Source organism: Pseudomassariella vexata (assembly GCF_002105095.1).
Source record: "Pseudomassariella vexata strain CBS 129021 chromosome Unknown BCR38scaffold_10, whole genome shotgun sequence".
NCBI lineage: Eukaryota > Fungi > Ascomycota > Sordariomycetes > Amphisphaeriales > Pseudomassariaceae > Pseudomassariella > Pseudomassariella vexata.
In genome coordinates, this window is record NW_024467965.1 from 1,403,746 (window position 1) to 1,419,804 (window position 16,059).

At 49.1% G+C, this 16,059-nt stretch overlaps 6 protein-coding genes across 6 annotated transcripts; 3 read left to right on the plus strand and 3 right to left on the minus strand.

Annotated features, from left to right (window-relative positions):
* Window positions 1-304: 304 nt before the first annotated feature.
* On the minus strand, window positions 305-952 carry BCR38DRAFT_298163 (uncharacterized protein; the record flags this gene model as incomplete). Its single annotated transcript, XM_040854520.1, has 1 exon — window positions 305-952. A coding segment is annotated over one exon (648 nt), but the record flags the coding sequence as incomplete, so codon positions are not given.
* Window positions 953-2,611: 1,659 nt separating this feature from the next.
* BCR38DRAFT_440591 (uncharacterized protein) lies at window positions 2,612-3,995 on the minus strand. The gene has a single exon (XM_040860719.1). It carries the CDS (start codon window positions 3,962-3,964, stop codon window positions 2,855-2,857), a length of 1,110 nt encoding a protein of 369 aa, XP_040713662.1. The 5' UTR covers window positions 3,965-3,995; the 3' UTR covers window positions 2,612-2,854.
* A 116-nt stretch (window positions 3,996-4,111) lies between these two features.
* On the plus strand, window positions 4,112-4,730 carry BCR38DRAFT_440592 (uncharacterized protein). Its single transcript, XM_040860720.1, has one exon. The coding sequence runs from the start codon at window positions 4,197-4,199 to the stop codon at window positions 4,716-4,718; it is 522 nt and encodes a 173-aa protein (XP_040713663.1). The 5' UTR covers window positions 4,112-4,196; the 3' UTR covers window positions 4,719-4,730.
* Window positions 4,731-4,811: 81 nt separating this feature from the next.
* BCR38DRAFT_348430 (ATP-dependent DNA helicase recQ) lies at window positions 4,812-7,099 on the minus strand (the record flags this gene model as incomplete). Its single annotated transcript, XM_040856419.1, has 3 exons — window positions 4,812-6,023; window positions 6,109-6,732; window positions 6,788-7,099. The coding sequence occupies 3 exons, from the start codon at window positions 7,097-7,099 to the stop codon at window positions 4,812-4,814; spliced, it is 2,148 nt and encodes a 715-aa protein (XP_040713664.1).
* A 2,297-nt stretch (window positions 7,100-9,396) lies between these two features.
* Window positions 9,397-11,239, plus strand: BCR38DRAFT_347248 (major facilitator superfamily domain-containing protein; the record flags this gene model as incomplete). The annotated part of the gene is made up of 4 exons (XM_040856327.1): window positions 9,397-9,621; window positions 9,674-9,990; window positions 10,040-10,259; window positions 10,307-11,239. 4 exons carry the CDS (start codon window positions 9,397-9,399, stop codon window positions 11,237-11,239), a joined length of 1,695 nt encoding a protein of 564 aa, XP_040713665.1.
* A 1,460-nt stretch (window positions 11,240-12,699) lies between these two features.
* Window positions 12,700-15,344, plus strand: BCR38DRAFT_347332 (glycoside hydrolase family 55 protein; the record flags this gene model as incomplete). The annotated part of the gene is made up of 7 exons (XM_040856338.1): window positions 12,700-12,990; window positions 13,057-13,143; window positions 13,198-13,252; window positions 13,323-13,412; window positions 13,469-13,632; window positions 13,686-15,111; window positions 15,172-15,344. The coding sequence occupies 7 exons, from the start codon at window positions 12,700-12,702 to the stop codon at window positions 15,342-15,344; spliced, it is 2,286 nt and encodes a 761-aa protein (XP_040713666.1).
* Window positions 15,345-16,059: the final 715 nt, after the last annotated feature.

Consider the following 16,059-nt stretch of genomic DNA (forward strand, 5'->3'; position numbering starts at 1 on the left):
GTTTTGCGCATCCTGAAAATCGGCACCGTGGTGTTGTACAGCTGGGATCTTAAGGGTGAAGCCCATCCACAGAACCCGAAACCCAATGCTATCTTGTGAGCGGGTATGTCGATTCACCAGAACAGCTCTGCGCTCTTTTGGAACTCGTTAAAGTTGGTAAGATCTCGCACGATGGAACCACGAGGCATTTAAATGGACAATTGATGTAGTAGCCTTGAAGGTCCAACAGATGGGTTGACCGCAATGTCGGTTGGGAATATACAAGACCATACTCAGATGCTGAACTCACAATCCATTAAAGAGCCAAAGCAGTGACAAGCCCCAAAATGCCACCGGCACCAAGTAAGACCGCCCTCACGGCGTTCAACCTCGCGAACTTCCCCAACAGTTTCCTCGACTCCCCATTCTCCTCCTCCGTCGTATCCAACGGTGTTCTCTCCTGTGGTCCACTCAAATCCGTAAACTCAGCCGCCTCCCCGGTGCCATTCACCGAATCCAGCTCAGTACGGGATCCCGGCTTAAAACTGTGTCGCATCTGCCCTGAGCTCTCGGCGCTCCGCGCCCCGCCCTTCTCCTCGTTCATCTTTATGAGCGCGAAGTTAGTCGGAATCATCACATAGCTCGTGAAAGGGCCGATGCTCATGCACAGCGCAGCCGCGGCGAGGTAGGCAGTAACATTGCGACTGTTGCTTTGGAAGCGGAAGAGTTGTGACAGAGCTCTGGATGCGGGTGACAGGGCCATGTAGGCTAGGTAGGTGAAGCCGAAGCTGGAGAGGAAGGCGGCTTGGGGGAAGATGTGGGAGCCGCGGCTGAAGAGCCAGCGGGTTGAAGGGAGAGAGCGCGAGGCGGGTTGGGCTTGCAGCTCGGGGATGTCGAAGAGGGAGATGGTGGCGATGCCACCGGCACCAACTAGGGAAATGGATACGCTGAGGGTTTGGACTGCTGCCGTGGTGAAGGACATATTGTCTACTTGGTGGTGGTGGATCAGAGAAGAATTTGTGTTTTGATAAGGTAATCTGGGTCAGGAAATAAGAATGCAACAAAGAAGCTCCAATACTGACATAGTTATGTTGGAGGATAGTTGATTTATATGTTTATCCCAGCGTGCAATGTTACGGTTATGGTACTCTTCGCTGTTGTGGCTTAGGGGTGGAATTAATGAAGTCATCATTTGACCCCTTCGGCAATTGTGGCATACACCGAAAAGTCCGCAATTTCGACAGCCACTATCCTCTATAAGTTAAGAATCCCGGTTTAACTACATGTTTCATTAAATGTAGTTGAATACTGTATTCAAAATTCATATCAATTTCCATCTATTTGGTATCTGTAGTGCTGGTAGTTAAATCTCACTCCGTCATGTTTCATCTAACAGATTTTGTAGCTCTACCGATTACGCTACCAGTTCCTATCTGCTTGGAATATGGACTTATGAGAATATTATGCCTGTTACAATACACGGTAACAGAAATATATTTGTTCTTGCGGACTAGAGGAAAACCATCCCCCACGGATAGTGTTGGCTTCTTCAAATCGCGCAGTCTAGAGTTCAGCGTGTTGGATTAACGAAATCGACGACACCATTGCAACTATTTGATCTCAAGGTGAGATAGTATAGTTCATCAATTTAACTTTATATTGGCCGGTATTTCTGTTTTTATCTCTCTCGATGCCTTCTTGGCTAACTCACTGCTTAAGTAATCTCGAATCAGTGTAAGGGCACGTTTAATTGGTACGTCGGTTACATACTACGACGTTGCGTAAGATGTAGATTCCTGCCATGAGTTTTGGATTTCTCTGGGTACGGCCACATATCAGTATGAGCAATGCTTATTTAACCAAAGTTATCATTCCCAGTTCAGCGGAGTTGATAACGGACGACACTTAATATAGGCCGGATATCGCTGTAGAAGTACGAGAATACGACAAGAGTTGACCCTTCTGTTCTACAACATGCTCTTGAAGTCTCCTGAGATATTGTAAAACTTGTCTAGGCCTTGGTCATGTCCCGGCACCACTGTGCTGTGATTATTAACTGAAGCGCAGTGGTGAGTTCATGTGTTAGCTGTTATCCGCACCTGCGCCGACAGCCCCACTGATCGCGTCCTGTCCTTTGGTGATTAAAAGCGTCAGGCCGGCGCATCTGCGTAAGACTTTTCGAGTACCTTAGTTGGATGCACGGGCAAGCGGAGCACACAGGTGCCGCCGAAAGCATCACCTAAGGTAGAGTTCAGCCTCCATTATTTTAGGCAACTTCAGGTTTTCACGGCACGGCCTTGGTAGTTGCCTGAAATGCTCGATCACAGCGAGGATTAACCCCATAATTTGAGTTGATGCACGGGCAAGAAAACAGCCATTCGCATTCGGAAAGTACTTATCTATAATGGAGTTGACATCATGGGATGGTTTTAACAAGAGACAGACTGCTTGCACACCATGAATATTATTGCATACCATGAGGACAATTGGTAAGAATATGTTCGTTTCTCGCTACTACAAAAGTGACAGGTGCGCGTTTTTCAGTGTTTGAATTTGGACTGGAGCTACTTGTACATGGGAAGGTACGGCCAAGCGTAGGGCTACAAAACCCCGCTTCAAACCAGAAGTAACCATCATAAAGAAGAAAAAAAACATCCTTTTTTGGCCTTCATATAAATCTGGTCTCGTATACTCGCAATAGCTGGATCCACGCGAGACTTATACGGTCAATACTGCAGACCAAGTTTCGGCTAGCCGAATTCAGAAAGATGTCCGTCAGGGCATAAATAGAGGCTTGATGTCAGTCAATAATTGATCTTAGTGAATCAGAGGACGGGGTATTTGAAGCAAGGTAATTCAAACCGCTCCTTCCGGTCTAGAAGTCCTCTAATATCCGACCAATGTTCATGTTCTTCGCTATCTTCAACAGTTCGGAGGCAACGATCACATCCATGATCCCCATTCCAACGCACTTATAAACCATATTACCCTCCAACGGCCCAATATTGGGCTGCGCCAGCATCTCCCCAAGTTCCACAAGCTGGCTTTCGGCTACATTCGCCTTAATGATCTCACCGGCCTCCTCTAAGCAAGCCTCCTTCGAATCGACGTAAATTTTTGTCCCAGACAACAACGTCTCGGCATCGACCTCTTGCATATGGGGCTTGTACGAGCCGATAAGCGATATGAATCTTTGCTTGCGCTGACCGTCTCCCGGTGAAAGATACGATGCAGGGAACAAGGGCTCGGTTGATGGGGTACAGCCCATAATGGCATCGCTAGCTGCAAGCGCACCTTTGAGCTCCGAGTCGTAATCTGACGCCTCATCCTTTGCGATGAAACGTATTTCCACTTTGGGATACTTGTGCTCAGTGTTTCCCCACCTTTTGCGTAACCTCTCCACGCCACTTGATCGTCGGTTGATCACCGTTATGCTCTGAACTGAGTCTCCTGCCAATAGCAAAGCCAATCTGACGTGCCACTCAGCCTGCTTTCCCGCACCAAAAACAACGATTCGTGATTTAGGAAACGGGCATTTCAGAAAGGCGATCATGGACGCGAGGCCTGTCCTGAACGCCGTGATCTCCTCTGCGTTCAGCAGGCCAATGAGACTGCCTTCAGGTGTGTAGATGTTGATGGAACCTCGAGGGCCCTCTCCATTCCCGGGTAAAGTGACGATCTTGATTCCAGTAGTAGCCGTATTGGATGCCGGCATGAACAGTGTCGTGTGACCTGGAGCGGTAGTGACCACTTCCCGGGGCGGCTGATGTATTACCTTCTCCGTCGCATTTCGAGAGGCCGAGTATTCCAACAGAGCCTTGGAAAGTGACTCGAGAAGCTGATGACAACTTGAACTTTGGAGGCCTGCTAATATGGACACGATCTCTCGATCGCCTAGGATCAACATGATGGAGAGCTTTATCGGTGAGCCGTAGTGTCGAATGGCTGTTTTTGCTGATGCAAGATGGACGAGATGGCTGCGCATATATATCACTGACGGTATTAATTCAGCAAATATTGCAATGGGAAAATTGACAATTGAATTAGCCGCTTGCTACCTTACAGAGCTAATAGCCGGTCTCGGCCAAGAAAATCCAGACAAACACGTATGGGGATGCAGTTTGAGCGCCGGCCTCGGCCGAATCAGAACGTCAGCTATTTCTGATGCATATGCACCGACATTTAATCGCTTTGATCAATTGATAACCAGTCAAATAATGGCGAGGTTCCCTCCCAGAGTACCTTGTCGTTTTATACCAGTGGAGATAACGCACGATTTGGTACTCATGACTTGTACCAGAAAGTATCTTGAGTCCAAGATAGAGGTTTCGCATGTTCGACATCAGCAGCCTCGAGGCGCCGGGGTATCGACAACGAGAACAGGTGATCCAGCTCTTCGAACGAGGCGATTGGTAAACAGTAAGAATCCTCAGGAGTTAACAGATCTAGGCTGTAGACTTCCGTCACTGGTATTCGCCGAGTATCGAACGGTGAATGCAGGGACAACTCGCAGCTACTTTGTTTACGAGCAGTGCACTCATGCTAACAAGGCAAAGCGCTCCAATGGTGTTGCGTATGGTTTCCAGCACCGATACTTCATTCTTATAACAGTATATTCACACGGCACAAACTTCATAAATGGCGGTCCGATGGGGATCCAGTTGACACAAATGCAAGCAACACAATCCAATAATCCAAATAGCAGCAGCTCGTCTCCAGGTGAGATCGTGGGCTATTAGCGAAAGTTCCTTTTCCTCCGTGTTGATTCGTACTTGAACGACTTGCATGCGTGGCTGAACGCTTCCAGGAGAGACTAGGACGTGTTAGTCAGATCAGTGATATACAACGTGGATTCTCACCTTGAACTCGTGGTCTGCCAGGGAGCCGAATACGGGGTATTTGTCCAGCTTGAGTTGAATAATTCTGGGGCTTTTGATTCCGAAGGCAACTCTAGCGAGGAACCTCGGATCGTCGCGCACACGGCAAGATTGCAGGACGTTCTTGATGCCAGCAAGGTCGACGGCCACAGGGGGGTTGGGAGGCAGGACCACCGGTTGCTTGGTAAGACAGTATGTGCAATGACCACAGGCCCGCTTGCCATCTGGGAGTCCCATGCCGAAATGTTCTGCCAAAGCCAAGGAGTAACACTTGCTGGCGGTAATCAAGTGTGCAACATGCTGTGTACGGGCCAGGGCGTCTTCTTCGCGGGCCTCCATATCAGCGTGGAGGCTTTCCACGATTCTCTCAATCTGCGCATCAGTTCTCGGCAGTGGTCGGAGAATCCTGTATCTGTGTTCGACACCAGCCGTTTTAAGCAAGATAATGCCGGTGTCATTCCATTTGTGGAGCAACCTGATCACATCCGCACGCAGTAGACCAGTCTCAGCCAGCATCGCTATAACGTCGACACGGTACCACTTATTGATCTTATTGGCATGCTTGAAAATCGCCTGGGCTTCCCGAGAGCGATCGCGTCGCGCAACCGTGCTATAACCCCCCATATCCTCAAACTCGTATTTGCTGTACTCGGGGGCGATTGCCCGCATGAGGCCATATCTCAATTCCAAGGTGGCGAGGATTATGGTTAGGGGGGCGGCCCTGATGTCATAAGTATCAGAAAGTCCATAGTGACTAAGCTTCAAAATGTTGCCTTCTGCTGCTGAGATGACCTTCCGTCGGAAGATGTCGCGAAGTAGTCCCCGTAGAGACTGCCGCGACGGCAGGTCGCCACGTGCGAAATTCTCCCGGATGTAGAAGTCCTCGTGGCACATGTATAGCATGCAGTGGCTAGGGAGTCCATCTCGCCCAGCACGTCCAATCTGCTGGCTGTACTCTTCCACGGTACTTGATAAATCCCAATGAACAATATTTCGAATATCCGACTTGTCGATCCCCATTCCGAATGCTATCGTAGCGACGACAATACGCACCTTAGATGACATGAATCGGTCTTGAATAGCCATTTTTTCAGCAACTTTCATACCCGCATGGAAATGTGTTGCATCGAAGCCTTGTTCCTTCAAGTCTTGAGCAAGCGCTTCCGCCTATTCCACACGACGGGTTAGCTGTGACCACATTTTAATTGGATTCAAGACGAGATTCCTTGTCCAGAAGAGGATAAATGCTGACCTGCTTCTGGAGCGTAACGTAGACAAGGGTAGACCCAGGGTTTTCTTCCAAGAATTTGAACAGCAGTGGGTATTTGTCCTGTTTCGTTTTCGTTGCCTGCGCCTCCAGAAGGAGGTTGGGTCTATAAGGCGAAGTACGGAACACATTCGACTCATCCACCTTGAATGCTTTGCAAACATCATCTGCAACCCTCGGCGTGGCAGTAGCAGTCAGGCAGATGACCTTCTCTGCCTTGATCTCCTCGGCGAATCTGGCCACCATTAGGTAGTCAGGTCGAAAGGAGTGACCCCATTCGGAAATACAGTGAGCCTCGTCTATGGCGAGGAGTCTTACCCCTCCAGGCACATATTTCATGCTCTCGACGAAGCCTTCGTTGTTGAGCTTCTCTGGTGAGCAATAAAGAAGTCTCAGTCGACCTGCTCGGATGTCTCCGCTGATTTGTTGCTGCTGCTCGTAGGTTTTCGTCGAGTCTGAACATTCAGCAGGAATTCCTCTCCGCTTTAGCGCATCTGTCTGGTCCTTCATCAAGGCAATCAGGGGTGAAACCACGAGGGTGATACCAGGTCCTTCTGGTCTCATGATTAGATTGTCCTCGTCGATATGTTCGAATGCCAATGCAGGAATCTTGATGACGTCAGTTATACGACTTTGGCGCACTGGTTAATGAGGCGGGACATACCTGGTAGCAAAGCGACTTGCCGGCTCCAGTGGGGAAAATGACAAGAGTATTCTGACCTCTCAGTATGGATTGGATGGCCTTCTCCTGTTCATGGCGAAAGGCGTCAAGCCCGAACCTGTCACGTAGGATTTTCCGTGCAATGGCTGCAAGATTGGCGTCATTTATCGCGTGCTCAATCTTGACCCGTTTGCTAGAATTCGCCTCTTCGCCACTGCATTTTGCGTCCGTAGAGCCGGGTCTCTTATTAGAGTGCACAAGCGCGTCAGTGTTGACGTCTGCAAATAGATCGTCTCCCGAGTCGTACTCGTCCATTGCTTTTCGGGTGTGAATATCTTCAGACCATAACCAAGTGTACCACAAGGCCCCTCCAGCTAAACGAAGTCTGAACAGAGGTCGCCTCGAGAATTGGTACCTAGGCAGAGGACTCAAGCTTCGTAATTTGCTGCGCCAACTTGTTTTGACTGCAATATATTGATGCTTGAGTGCCTACCCAAGTAGGTATAGTCTTCCCGCTCACGTGGGTATGTCAGGGTCAATGGCCATATATGCAATTGCTTCCCGCTCACGTGGATGTGTCAGGGTAAACGGTCATATATGCAATTGCTTCCCGCTCACGTGGGCATGTCAAGGTCAACGGCCAGATATGCAATTATCGAACTGCCATTGTGCGGGCTATTGATTAGCATAACGAAATTCACGATCAACGAGTTTTTAGTGAGCCAAATACGTTCGTCTTGTAGAAGACGTGTTGGATTGTATATACCTTAATATGAACCCAAGTTTCCGAGTGGGGCCTCATTCAACTTCCGGCTGGCATAAGGGTCTGACAAAACGTTGATAACTGCCAGATTGGAACTAACGGGCGATCTTGTTATTGCGAGAGTAAAACTAAGAATAATCAATAAAAAGGGCATGTTGGGATGGAAAGTTCGATGGTTGAAAGACTGTAGCCTTCTGTGGTAGGATTTGTAGGGAAAATGTTGTAATTTAATGGATATTGATGTAGTTTGAAGGGACGTTTCTGATTTCCTAGTCGACGGCCCATTATATTTATGCTGCCTGATATTGAGAAGACCATAATGATAGTACATACCGGCGAGACATCCGAATCAAGTCTTCCAAGTTTGGTCGCCACCGCGGCTTCTAGAAGAGGTAAGAGAGCAGGTCATCATGCGGCCACTATGCCCCGTCAACATTGATTTGCTGAGAACCGTTTCCAGATTAGGGCCCGAGAAACATGATGCTTTAATCTGGCTCCACATTAAGCAGGTTGAGTTCGCCTGAATTATACCTGAGCCAACCAAGCAGATGTCCATGAACAGAGGTAACGGTTTGGGGATATGAGAAAGGTGCCTGTAATATTCCAGAGATTGAATTTCAGCTTAATTCCCAATAATATAGGCTCATTCTCCTTAGGAAATTCCTAGAAAGGGAATTTTTCCAAAAATGGAAAGTGTTCGCAAGTGGCTCGTCAATGAAGAGCCTTCCGTGGTGGCACAAAACTACAAACCCATTAGCCACCAACCTATCACGATCGATTTCGCAGCCCACACTAGGATGTAAAGGCATGGTTTAAGTTCTTTCATCGCTTGAAAGTTCGTCCAAAGTGACCTCGTATATGTATATTCAAACATAACAGTACATATTCTAGGCCTCAGCACTACGCTGCGACTGGATAGCGGGCTATCAACATATATATCTCAATAGGATATTAAGCCTTTAATATTTATTATTTTGGCACATCTGAACACATCTTGACATATCGACCGTCAAGCAGAGCCATACACACAAAACTTTAATGACCATATCATCCACCAAAACGAAGTTCATTCCCTTATTCTCTCTGTTTTTACCGCCGGAATTCTCGTTCAATATGGGTAAGTTCTGCCTGTCTCCTACTTCTCAGTCGCTGCGTCCCATTTTGACTTAAGTCCAATCTGCGTTTCGTTCCATGGCCAGAGAAATGGGGATTCGGGATTCTCTGAACTACGTATTGCAATAGTTGCGACTTCCCGGGTGGACCCAGCTGCCAACTCTTCGTCCCTATCGCGCTATGTATCTCTACCGCCTTTCACAAATGGAACCAAGGAAGGCCTTTAAGCTTTTTAGATATGTTTGGCTACAAATCCTCGACTTATTCATCTAAACGTTTATAAGCAGCCACTTTGCAGCTCACACGAGTGTTCAAGCTGGGCTTGCCACGCACATGAATTCTGAATAATCCCTCTACTCCGCTGTGTATATATTATCGAGAAGCTACACATGATCGTGCTAGAGGAAAGTGATAATGGAGTAACATAGTCCCTGCAGGTTAAGCTAGAGGCTTAGTGGTGTTTTGTGGGGCCACGGTGCCATCTGAAGTACGACGCTCGGAGATAACAAAAAACGCCTCGTAAGCCGAGGCTCTATGGGAAAGTGTTCACAACTTGCCAGTCTTGGAGTTCTCACAGCTTATGTAGTAAGTTTGAAGGTCTGCAAGACGTGACGACTAAGGGAAAGACTCAATAGATAAGGGCTGGCTGGCGGCACTGTAAGTGATGACTTCGCAGGCTATTGGGTATGGCGGTGTAGATAACACCGACGACAATGTCGGTTTAGAAAGCTCTCGTATGGGCGCGACGCGACGCAAGACGAGGCACGGAAGTAGTACTTCTCAGACGGGTTCCGGGCTATTGGAGGAAGATGAAGCTACTTCATTATTGGACAGACCGCAGGCTCCAGCCGCAGAAGAGAAGGATGAACCCGTCACTTGGATGAGCATCCCGCGCAAGGGCCAGTTGATTGTCTTGGCGTGTGCGAGGCTGTCAGAACCGTTGGTACAGACTTCACTGAGAGTATGTTTCTATCCGTCTTTGAATTTTGGAAAGATGTGTTGACCAATATCAGTCTTATCTCTTCTATCAACTCAAGTCATTCGACCCTAATCTGCCTGATTCTGCTATTGCCTCACAGGCGGGTATCATGCAAAGTGCCTTTGCGGCGGCTCAACTATGTACTGCGATGCTCTGGGGCCGGTTTTCTGACCAAGGAGGACGGAAAAGGGTGCTTCTCATTGGACTCTTTGGCACCACGATATCTGTTCTTGGGTTTGGCTTCTCTACCACCTTTTCGCAGGCCATGGCATTTCGTATCATGGGTGGTGCATTGAATGGAAATGTCGGAGTGATGCGAACCATGATCAGCGAGATTGTGCAGGATAAAAAGTGAGTAGTCGGAGGGTTTTCTCAGTGACAGCTGCTGATGAATCTTCAGATACCAGTCCAGGGCCTTCCTTCTCTTGCCAATGTGTGCCAATGCTGGCATCATAATCGGACCTGTACTCGGAGGCCTGCTGGCCAATCCGGCTGAGAGTTACCCACAATGGTTTGGCGGCATCCCGTGGTTGATGAAGTTCCCCTATGCGCCGCCCAACTTGCTCAACGCGTGTTTCCTGGGAATGGCAGCATGCGCTGTGTTCTTCGCACTGGACGAGGTAATATCATTTCCCATGGATAAGGTTATCGCAGCTAATGATCCCAGACACACGAGTTACATGGCCAAGACGACGACACTGGGCGAAGATGCGGTCGAAGGATAGTTGGCTTTGTTCGAAACCTGCTCGGCAAGAAACAAGAACCAGCAGATACACGTCTGAGTGACGGCGAATCACGAGATGGTCTGAACGACCCTGAGTCCAGCCGACCAACAAAGCGGAACACGCCTCGGTACAACAAAAAGCTACCCTTCCGACGCATTTTCACCTACAACGTGATCTGCACTCTCATCGCCCACTCTCTCCTCGCCTTTTCTCAAGGCACTTACCAAAACATCTTCTTCATCTTCCTGTCGACTCCTGTCTTGGATCCAACAAACCACCCTTCACAACCGCCCATCTTCTTCACCGGCGGCTTGGGGCTCACCCCGGTCAAAGTTGGCTTTTCCATGGCCATCCTCGGCGTCATAGGCATCGTGCTTCAAATCTGCTTATACCCTACCATCAGCACCCGCCTGGGCACCGTCCGCGCCTGGAGGATATTCTTGTATCTCTTCCCCGTCGTGTACGCAGCCACGCCCTTCCTTGCCTTGATTCCCTCGCGCTCGCCACCACCGGAGCCCAAAACCGGCCCCTTGGTCTGGGCGGCACTGACGGCTGTTATATTCATCAGAACCTTGGCGGGGACTTTTTCGACACCCGCAATGGCCATACTCATAAACAACTGCTCGCCACACCCTAGTGTTTTGGGGACTATTCATGGTATGGGACAGAGTGCGAGCAGTGCGGCTCGCACCATTGGACCGGCGTTGGGTGGTTGGTTGCTAGGGGCTGGGCTCGATCATGGGGTCGTGGGAACGGCTTTCTGGGGTTTGGCGCTCATGGCGGTTGTGACTATTGTGGCTAGTAACTTTGTGCGTGATGGGAATGGGCATGAAATATGGCTCGAGGGGGACGAGGATGTTGAAAATGATACGTAGGGGGATAGATGGGCATGGAGATTGGATGAAGATTGCATGGGCTTACGTGATGCGTAAGGCTATGACTTATAAATTCGGAGAGGATCTGGGCAAGTTTTAAGCCCCAGTATAAGTACATTGCAAGTTACAGAGGTTGCTATTAGAGAGCGCCTTTGGACCTATCTATGTATATATTCCTAGATGTTAGTGCTACTGGATTTATGTGGCTGCATTATTTTTTTGATTGTTTTATCCGACTTGACTTTACCCTCTCAGTTGAAGCATTTTTGCTGCTAGTGGAGGCCATCGTGGCATTGCCGCCTTCGCCGGGACTCTCCCGGATTTAGGCAACCTCTTGACAATGAAATCTCAATACAGACTTGTTAGAGGATGCTACCATGTTCAAGCCGCAATGTCGAGATGCAAGCCATATCTTGTTAACGCCCCATTTCTTGTTGATTTTAGTAATTGGCTTTTCTGTTTCGTAGAAAAACGTGAACAAGGCCCACGTTCAAACTAACGGCTCAAACAGGATGTTTTGAGGCGCTTTTCGAACATGACCAAGAGAGATATTGGTTTCACCCAAAATATACCGAATATCCTGGTGGCTGCCTTAGGATTCTCTTGACTGCAATTTCGATGCTCAGCTTACCACCAGTGTCCCTAAATAAAGTCATCATGCCGGGTTTATGCCATACCACCAGAATAAACAGTCCGGTTGTACTATGACGACATGGACAGTCACTGTATAATTGGTAGACTTCAAGCCGAACAAGCCCATCATCACAATACTATTTACTGGAAACAAAGCTAGAAAAGCGTCCAGTCTCACGATGTCATTTATCTTGTGACTTTTCCAACGCCTGTGGGTTGGTTCAGTCTGTGTGACTGTATACCGTTCCGCCCTGGTACTGACCAATCCATCCGATTAACTGTGAGCTCGACTTGGCAGGTCGGTATCTTGGCAACTTTGGTCTGCGAGAAATTGGACTGTTAATTTCCACTAAATTTAGTAACGAATCATGGTATAGTGCCATATCCCCATTTATTCCTGCTACTAACGTAGTCACGTATAAGAGTCTAAAAATAGCAGCCATGCCTACAGTGCATACCCCATCCAGGTAAGTGGAAACCCACTTCGCGCTCCTTGCGGGAACCTTCAACGAGCTTACCGTGAACAGGGGTACATGAACAGTCTCCAATTCTTCTAGGACGGCGATGATAAGTGGGGTGATTAAATTGGTCACTAAAGAAGCTCAAAAGCCAAGCTTTCAGGCTCGAGAATGTGCACTTTTTGCTGTCTTTTTACGCTTGTATGTCGGGACCTCGGAATTCGATGATCTTCAGCAAATCTCCGGGATAGAGCTAAGGATGAAATTTGCGCCGATTCGTTTCCAAGCTATATAAACTTGACTATGCCCTTACGCGTCCAGTTGTACTGAAGGTCTGACCCCCCTGGCCGATGTTATCAGACCAAGACGATGAGGTTCTCCGTAACAACCACGCTAGCTATTCTCCTCGCGGGCGTTTCCACGTCGCCAACCCTGGGAAACAATGGCGCCTCTGAGAAACGGGCAACGGGCTTTTGGTATGCCGACATAGATCATGCCGGGGACTATCGAGGGTATGCGCCGGATCTTGATACAAACGGTTCTTACTCAGTTTATAAGAGTGTGAGCCCCGGGGCGAGCGCGGACGACATCCAGCGTGCTATCTTGGATGATATTGACGGTCGTGATCGGAATGGTCAATGGTTGGCGTCACAACCGAGGGTATGTTTTGGAGTAATTGAACTGAGTTTATTTATGCTGCTGATATGCTGCTGATAAAATAAATAGGTTGTGTACATCCCCCCAGGAACGTATGTACTCAACCATACGATCTATATGAACACAGATACCATTCTCATGGGTGATGCGACCGATGTAAGTGTGGAGTGACTATGTCTCGGTATGCCGACTGATCTAACTTGAGACTAGCCTCCTATAATCAAAGCTGCTGCTGGCTTCTCTGGGGATCAAATCCTGCTTTCAGGTACGCCATCGCAACATACTAATCGTATCCCCAATATAATGCTTGACGTGTTGCTAACGAATGTGATTAGGTCAAGACCCCACGACAGGAATATCAGGAGAACTCTCTTTCGCTGTCGGTTTGAAGAACCTGGTTCTGGACACAACAAACATTGCTGGGGGTTAGAAGAACCCGAACTTGTCAACTCGTCTCTGCCTGTACGCTAACATTTCCAAGGCAATGCCTTCACTGCACTTTGGTGGGGTGTTGCCCAGGTGGCTCATCTGCAGAACATTAAGATCCAGATGGCATATCCAGGTAACGGCACTGGCCATACAGGGATCCGTCTCGGCAGGGGTTCCACTCTTGGTCTCGCCGACGTGCGCATTGAGCGCGGACAGGTGCGTCTCCAAACATTTGGTAGCCCCTTAGTTCTCTGACAAACCCTCCATAGAACGGTATCTGGCACGATGGACATCAACAAGCTCTCTACAAGAGCATCTACTTCTACCAGAACACTATCGGCATGCTCATCAGTGGGGGAGCCACCATCAGCATCATAGCACCCACTTTCGACACTTGCGGAACCGCAGTAAGCAACACAAATGGTGACCCCTGGATAGGTATCATCGATGCCAAGTCCATCAACTCTGGCGTGACCTTTGTGACGACCAGCTACCCATCGTTTCTCATAGAGAATTTGACTAAGGACACCGAATCGGACATCGCCCAAGTACGAGGAGAAACTGAACTAGGACCTGCAAGCCATGTTGACACTTTCACCTACGCCAACACAGTCGGTCGTGATCCCATATACGGCCCCACTACTACGCAAAATACCCGCCCGGCAGCCCTGGCACCTAATGGCAACTATCCCGTTCTCCCGGCGCCCAACTACGCCAACAACCCCGTCTCGGACTTCATCAACATCAAAGACCCGTCCCAAAACGGCGGCCATATCATCCTAGGGGACAACACCAAGGACGAGTCCATTGCCCTCAACGCCATCTTGCAATTCGCCGCAGCGAGCAACAAAATCGCCTATTTCCCCTTCGGCAAGTACCGCGTCGATGACACTTTGCTTATCCCCACTGGATCCCGTATCGTTGGCGAGGCCTGGGCGACCATCACCGGCAACGGCGCCGCATTCAAGGACTCCAGCAACCCGAAGCCCGTTGTGTCTGTTGGCAACCCCGGAGACATCGGCATCGCCCAAATCCAGGACATGCGCTTCACCGTCTCAGACGTCCTGCCAGGCGCCATAATCGTGCAATTTAACATGGCCGGTCCCACCCCTGGTTCCGTCGCCCTCTGGAACTCATTAATCACGGTGGGCGGTACCCGCGGCGCCTCGGCTCTGACTGATACTTGCACCGACCCGTCCGACGAGTGTCAAGCGGCCTTTCTAGGACTACACTTCTCGTCCACATCATCAGCGTACGTCGAAAACGTCTGGAACTGGGTCGCAGACCACACGACAGAGTCTTTCGAGGGCGGGTCCAGCATCGCCGCCAAAGGCGGGGCGCTAGTCGAGAGCACAAGGGGGACCTGGCTCCATGCTTTGGGGTCGGAGCACTGGTGGCTATACCAGCTGAACCTGCGCCAAGCGAGAAATGTGTTGGTTTCTATGTTGCAGACGGAGACGAACTACGATCAGGGAGATAACGTGGAGCAGATCCCACCGGCACCATGGACGCCTGATGTGCAGGGTTGGGGGGATCCGGATTTTAGCTGGTGTGAGGACGAGGATGCGCGGTGTAGGATGGGGTTTGCGAATTATATACAGGGCGGGGCGGATATCTATACCTATGCGTCGGCTTCGTGGGCTTTCTTTAGTGGGCCGGGTTATCAAGCTTGTGCTGGGACGTTCCAGTGTCAGGGTGAGTTAAGATGAGTGATTTTGAGTATTGGGAACCGAGCTAACAGGCTGCGAAAAATAGATTATATGCACTGGATCGCCGAGACGCCGTCAAATTTGCAGGCTTTTGGGCTGTGTTCCAAGGATACGTATGTCACGTTGCGGTTGGCGGATGGGACAGCTATTTTTACGAATAGTAGCTTTACGGGGTCGTGGACGGGTAGCGGTGGTGATGTTGGCCGATATACGCCTTAGACGTTTAGACAAATTAGAATATCAAAAGATCTATTATCAGTCTAGTAGCTACAGCAATAGCTTCTACACTACTACGTGCTCGATTGTACAGGTGGCGCCTTACATGTGCAATATGAGGTTCTTGCCCCTATGTACTATGTTACGATGTATACTGCTCATGCAGAGGACTAAACATTACTCTGCCAGCACCAAATGCCAAAGTAATACGAGACTAAACTATTAACCGCCTGGCAGCTTAGCATAAGACTTTCGAAGCCATGGGGCACGCAATCGCTGATGACATTGCGAAGCAACTCAGCTGGAAATGCGACAAGCGATATAGTTCAGCTAAGACCAGTCGTATTTGGACTCAAACGATTTACCGGCCTTCCTTCGTTATTTACCGGAAGTGTGTGGGCAGAACCTTAGGTGCAGCCAGCCACTGAAGTCAAAGTCCGAGGTGCGGATCAACAACGGAAGTTTCCCTAGACCGTCAAAAATTGGTAAAATAGTCCGTTATATCACGCGGAACATAAACATAAATTCATCACGGTGCTCACTTCTACGACTTCTATTCATAGACCATTGTTGCTCCGAGACCAAGAAAAGGGGGTGACTTGGGACTTCTTGTACCACGACACTCAATGGCCGCTTAATGCGAGCATGACGAACTGCACCACTCTCTCCACTCCATCGATTCTTCACATAAGCCACGTAGTCCGGCGCACGAGCATAT

What these genes read in the sequence shown, in the direction of transcription:
- BCR38DRAFT_440591 (XM_040860719.1), bottom strand. Translation starts at nt 3,964, where the DNA reads ATGCGCAGCCATCTCGTCCATCTTGCATCAGCAAAAACAGCCATTCGA.
- BCR38DRAFT_440592 (XM_040860720.1), top strand. Translation starts at nt 4,197, where the DNA reads ATGGCGAGGTTCCCTCCCAGAGTACCTTGTCGTTTTATACCAGTGGAG.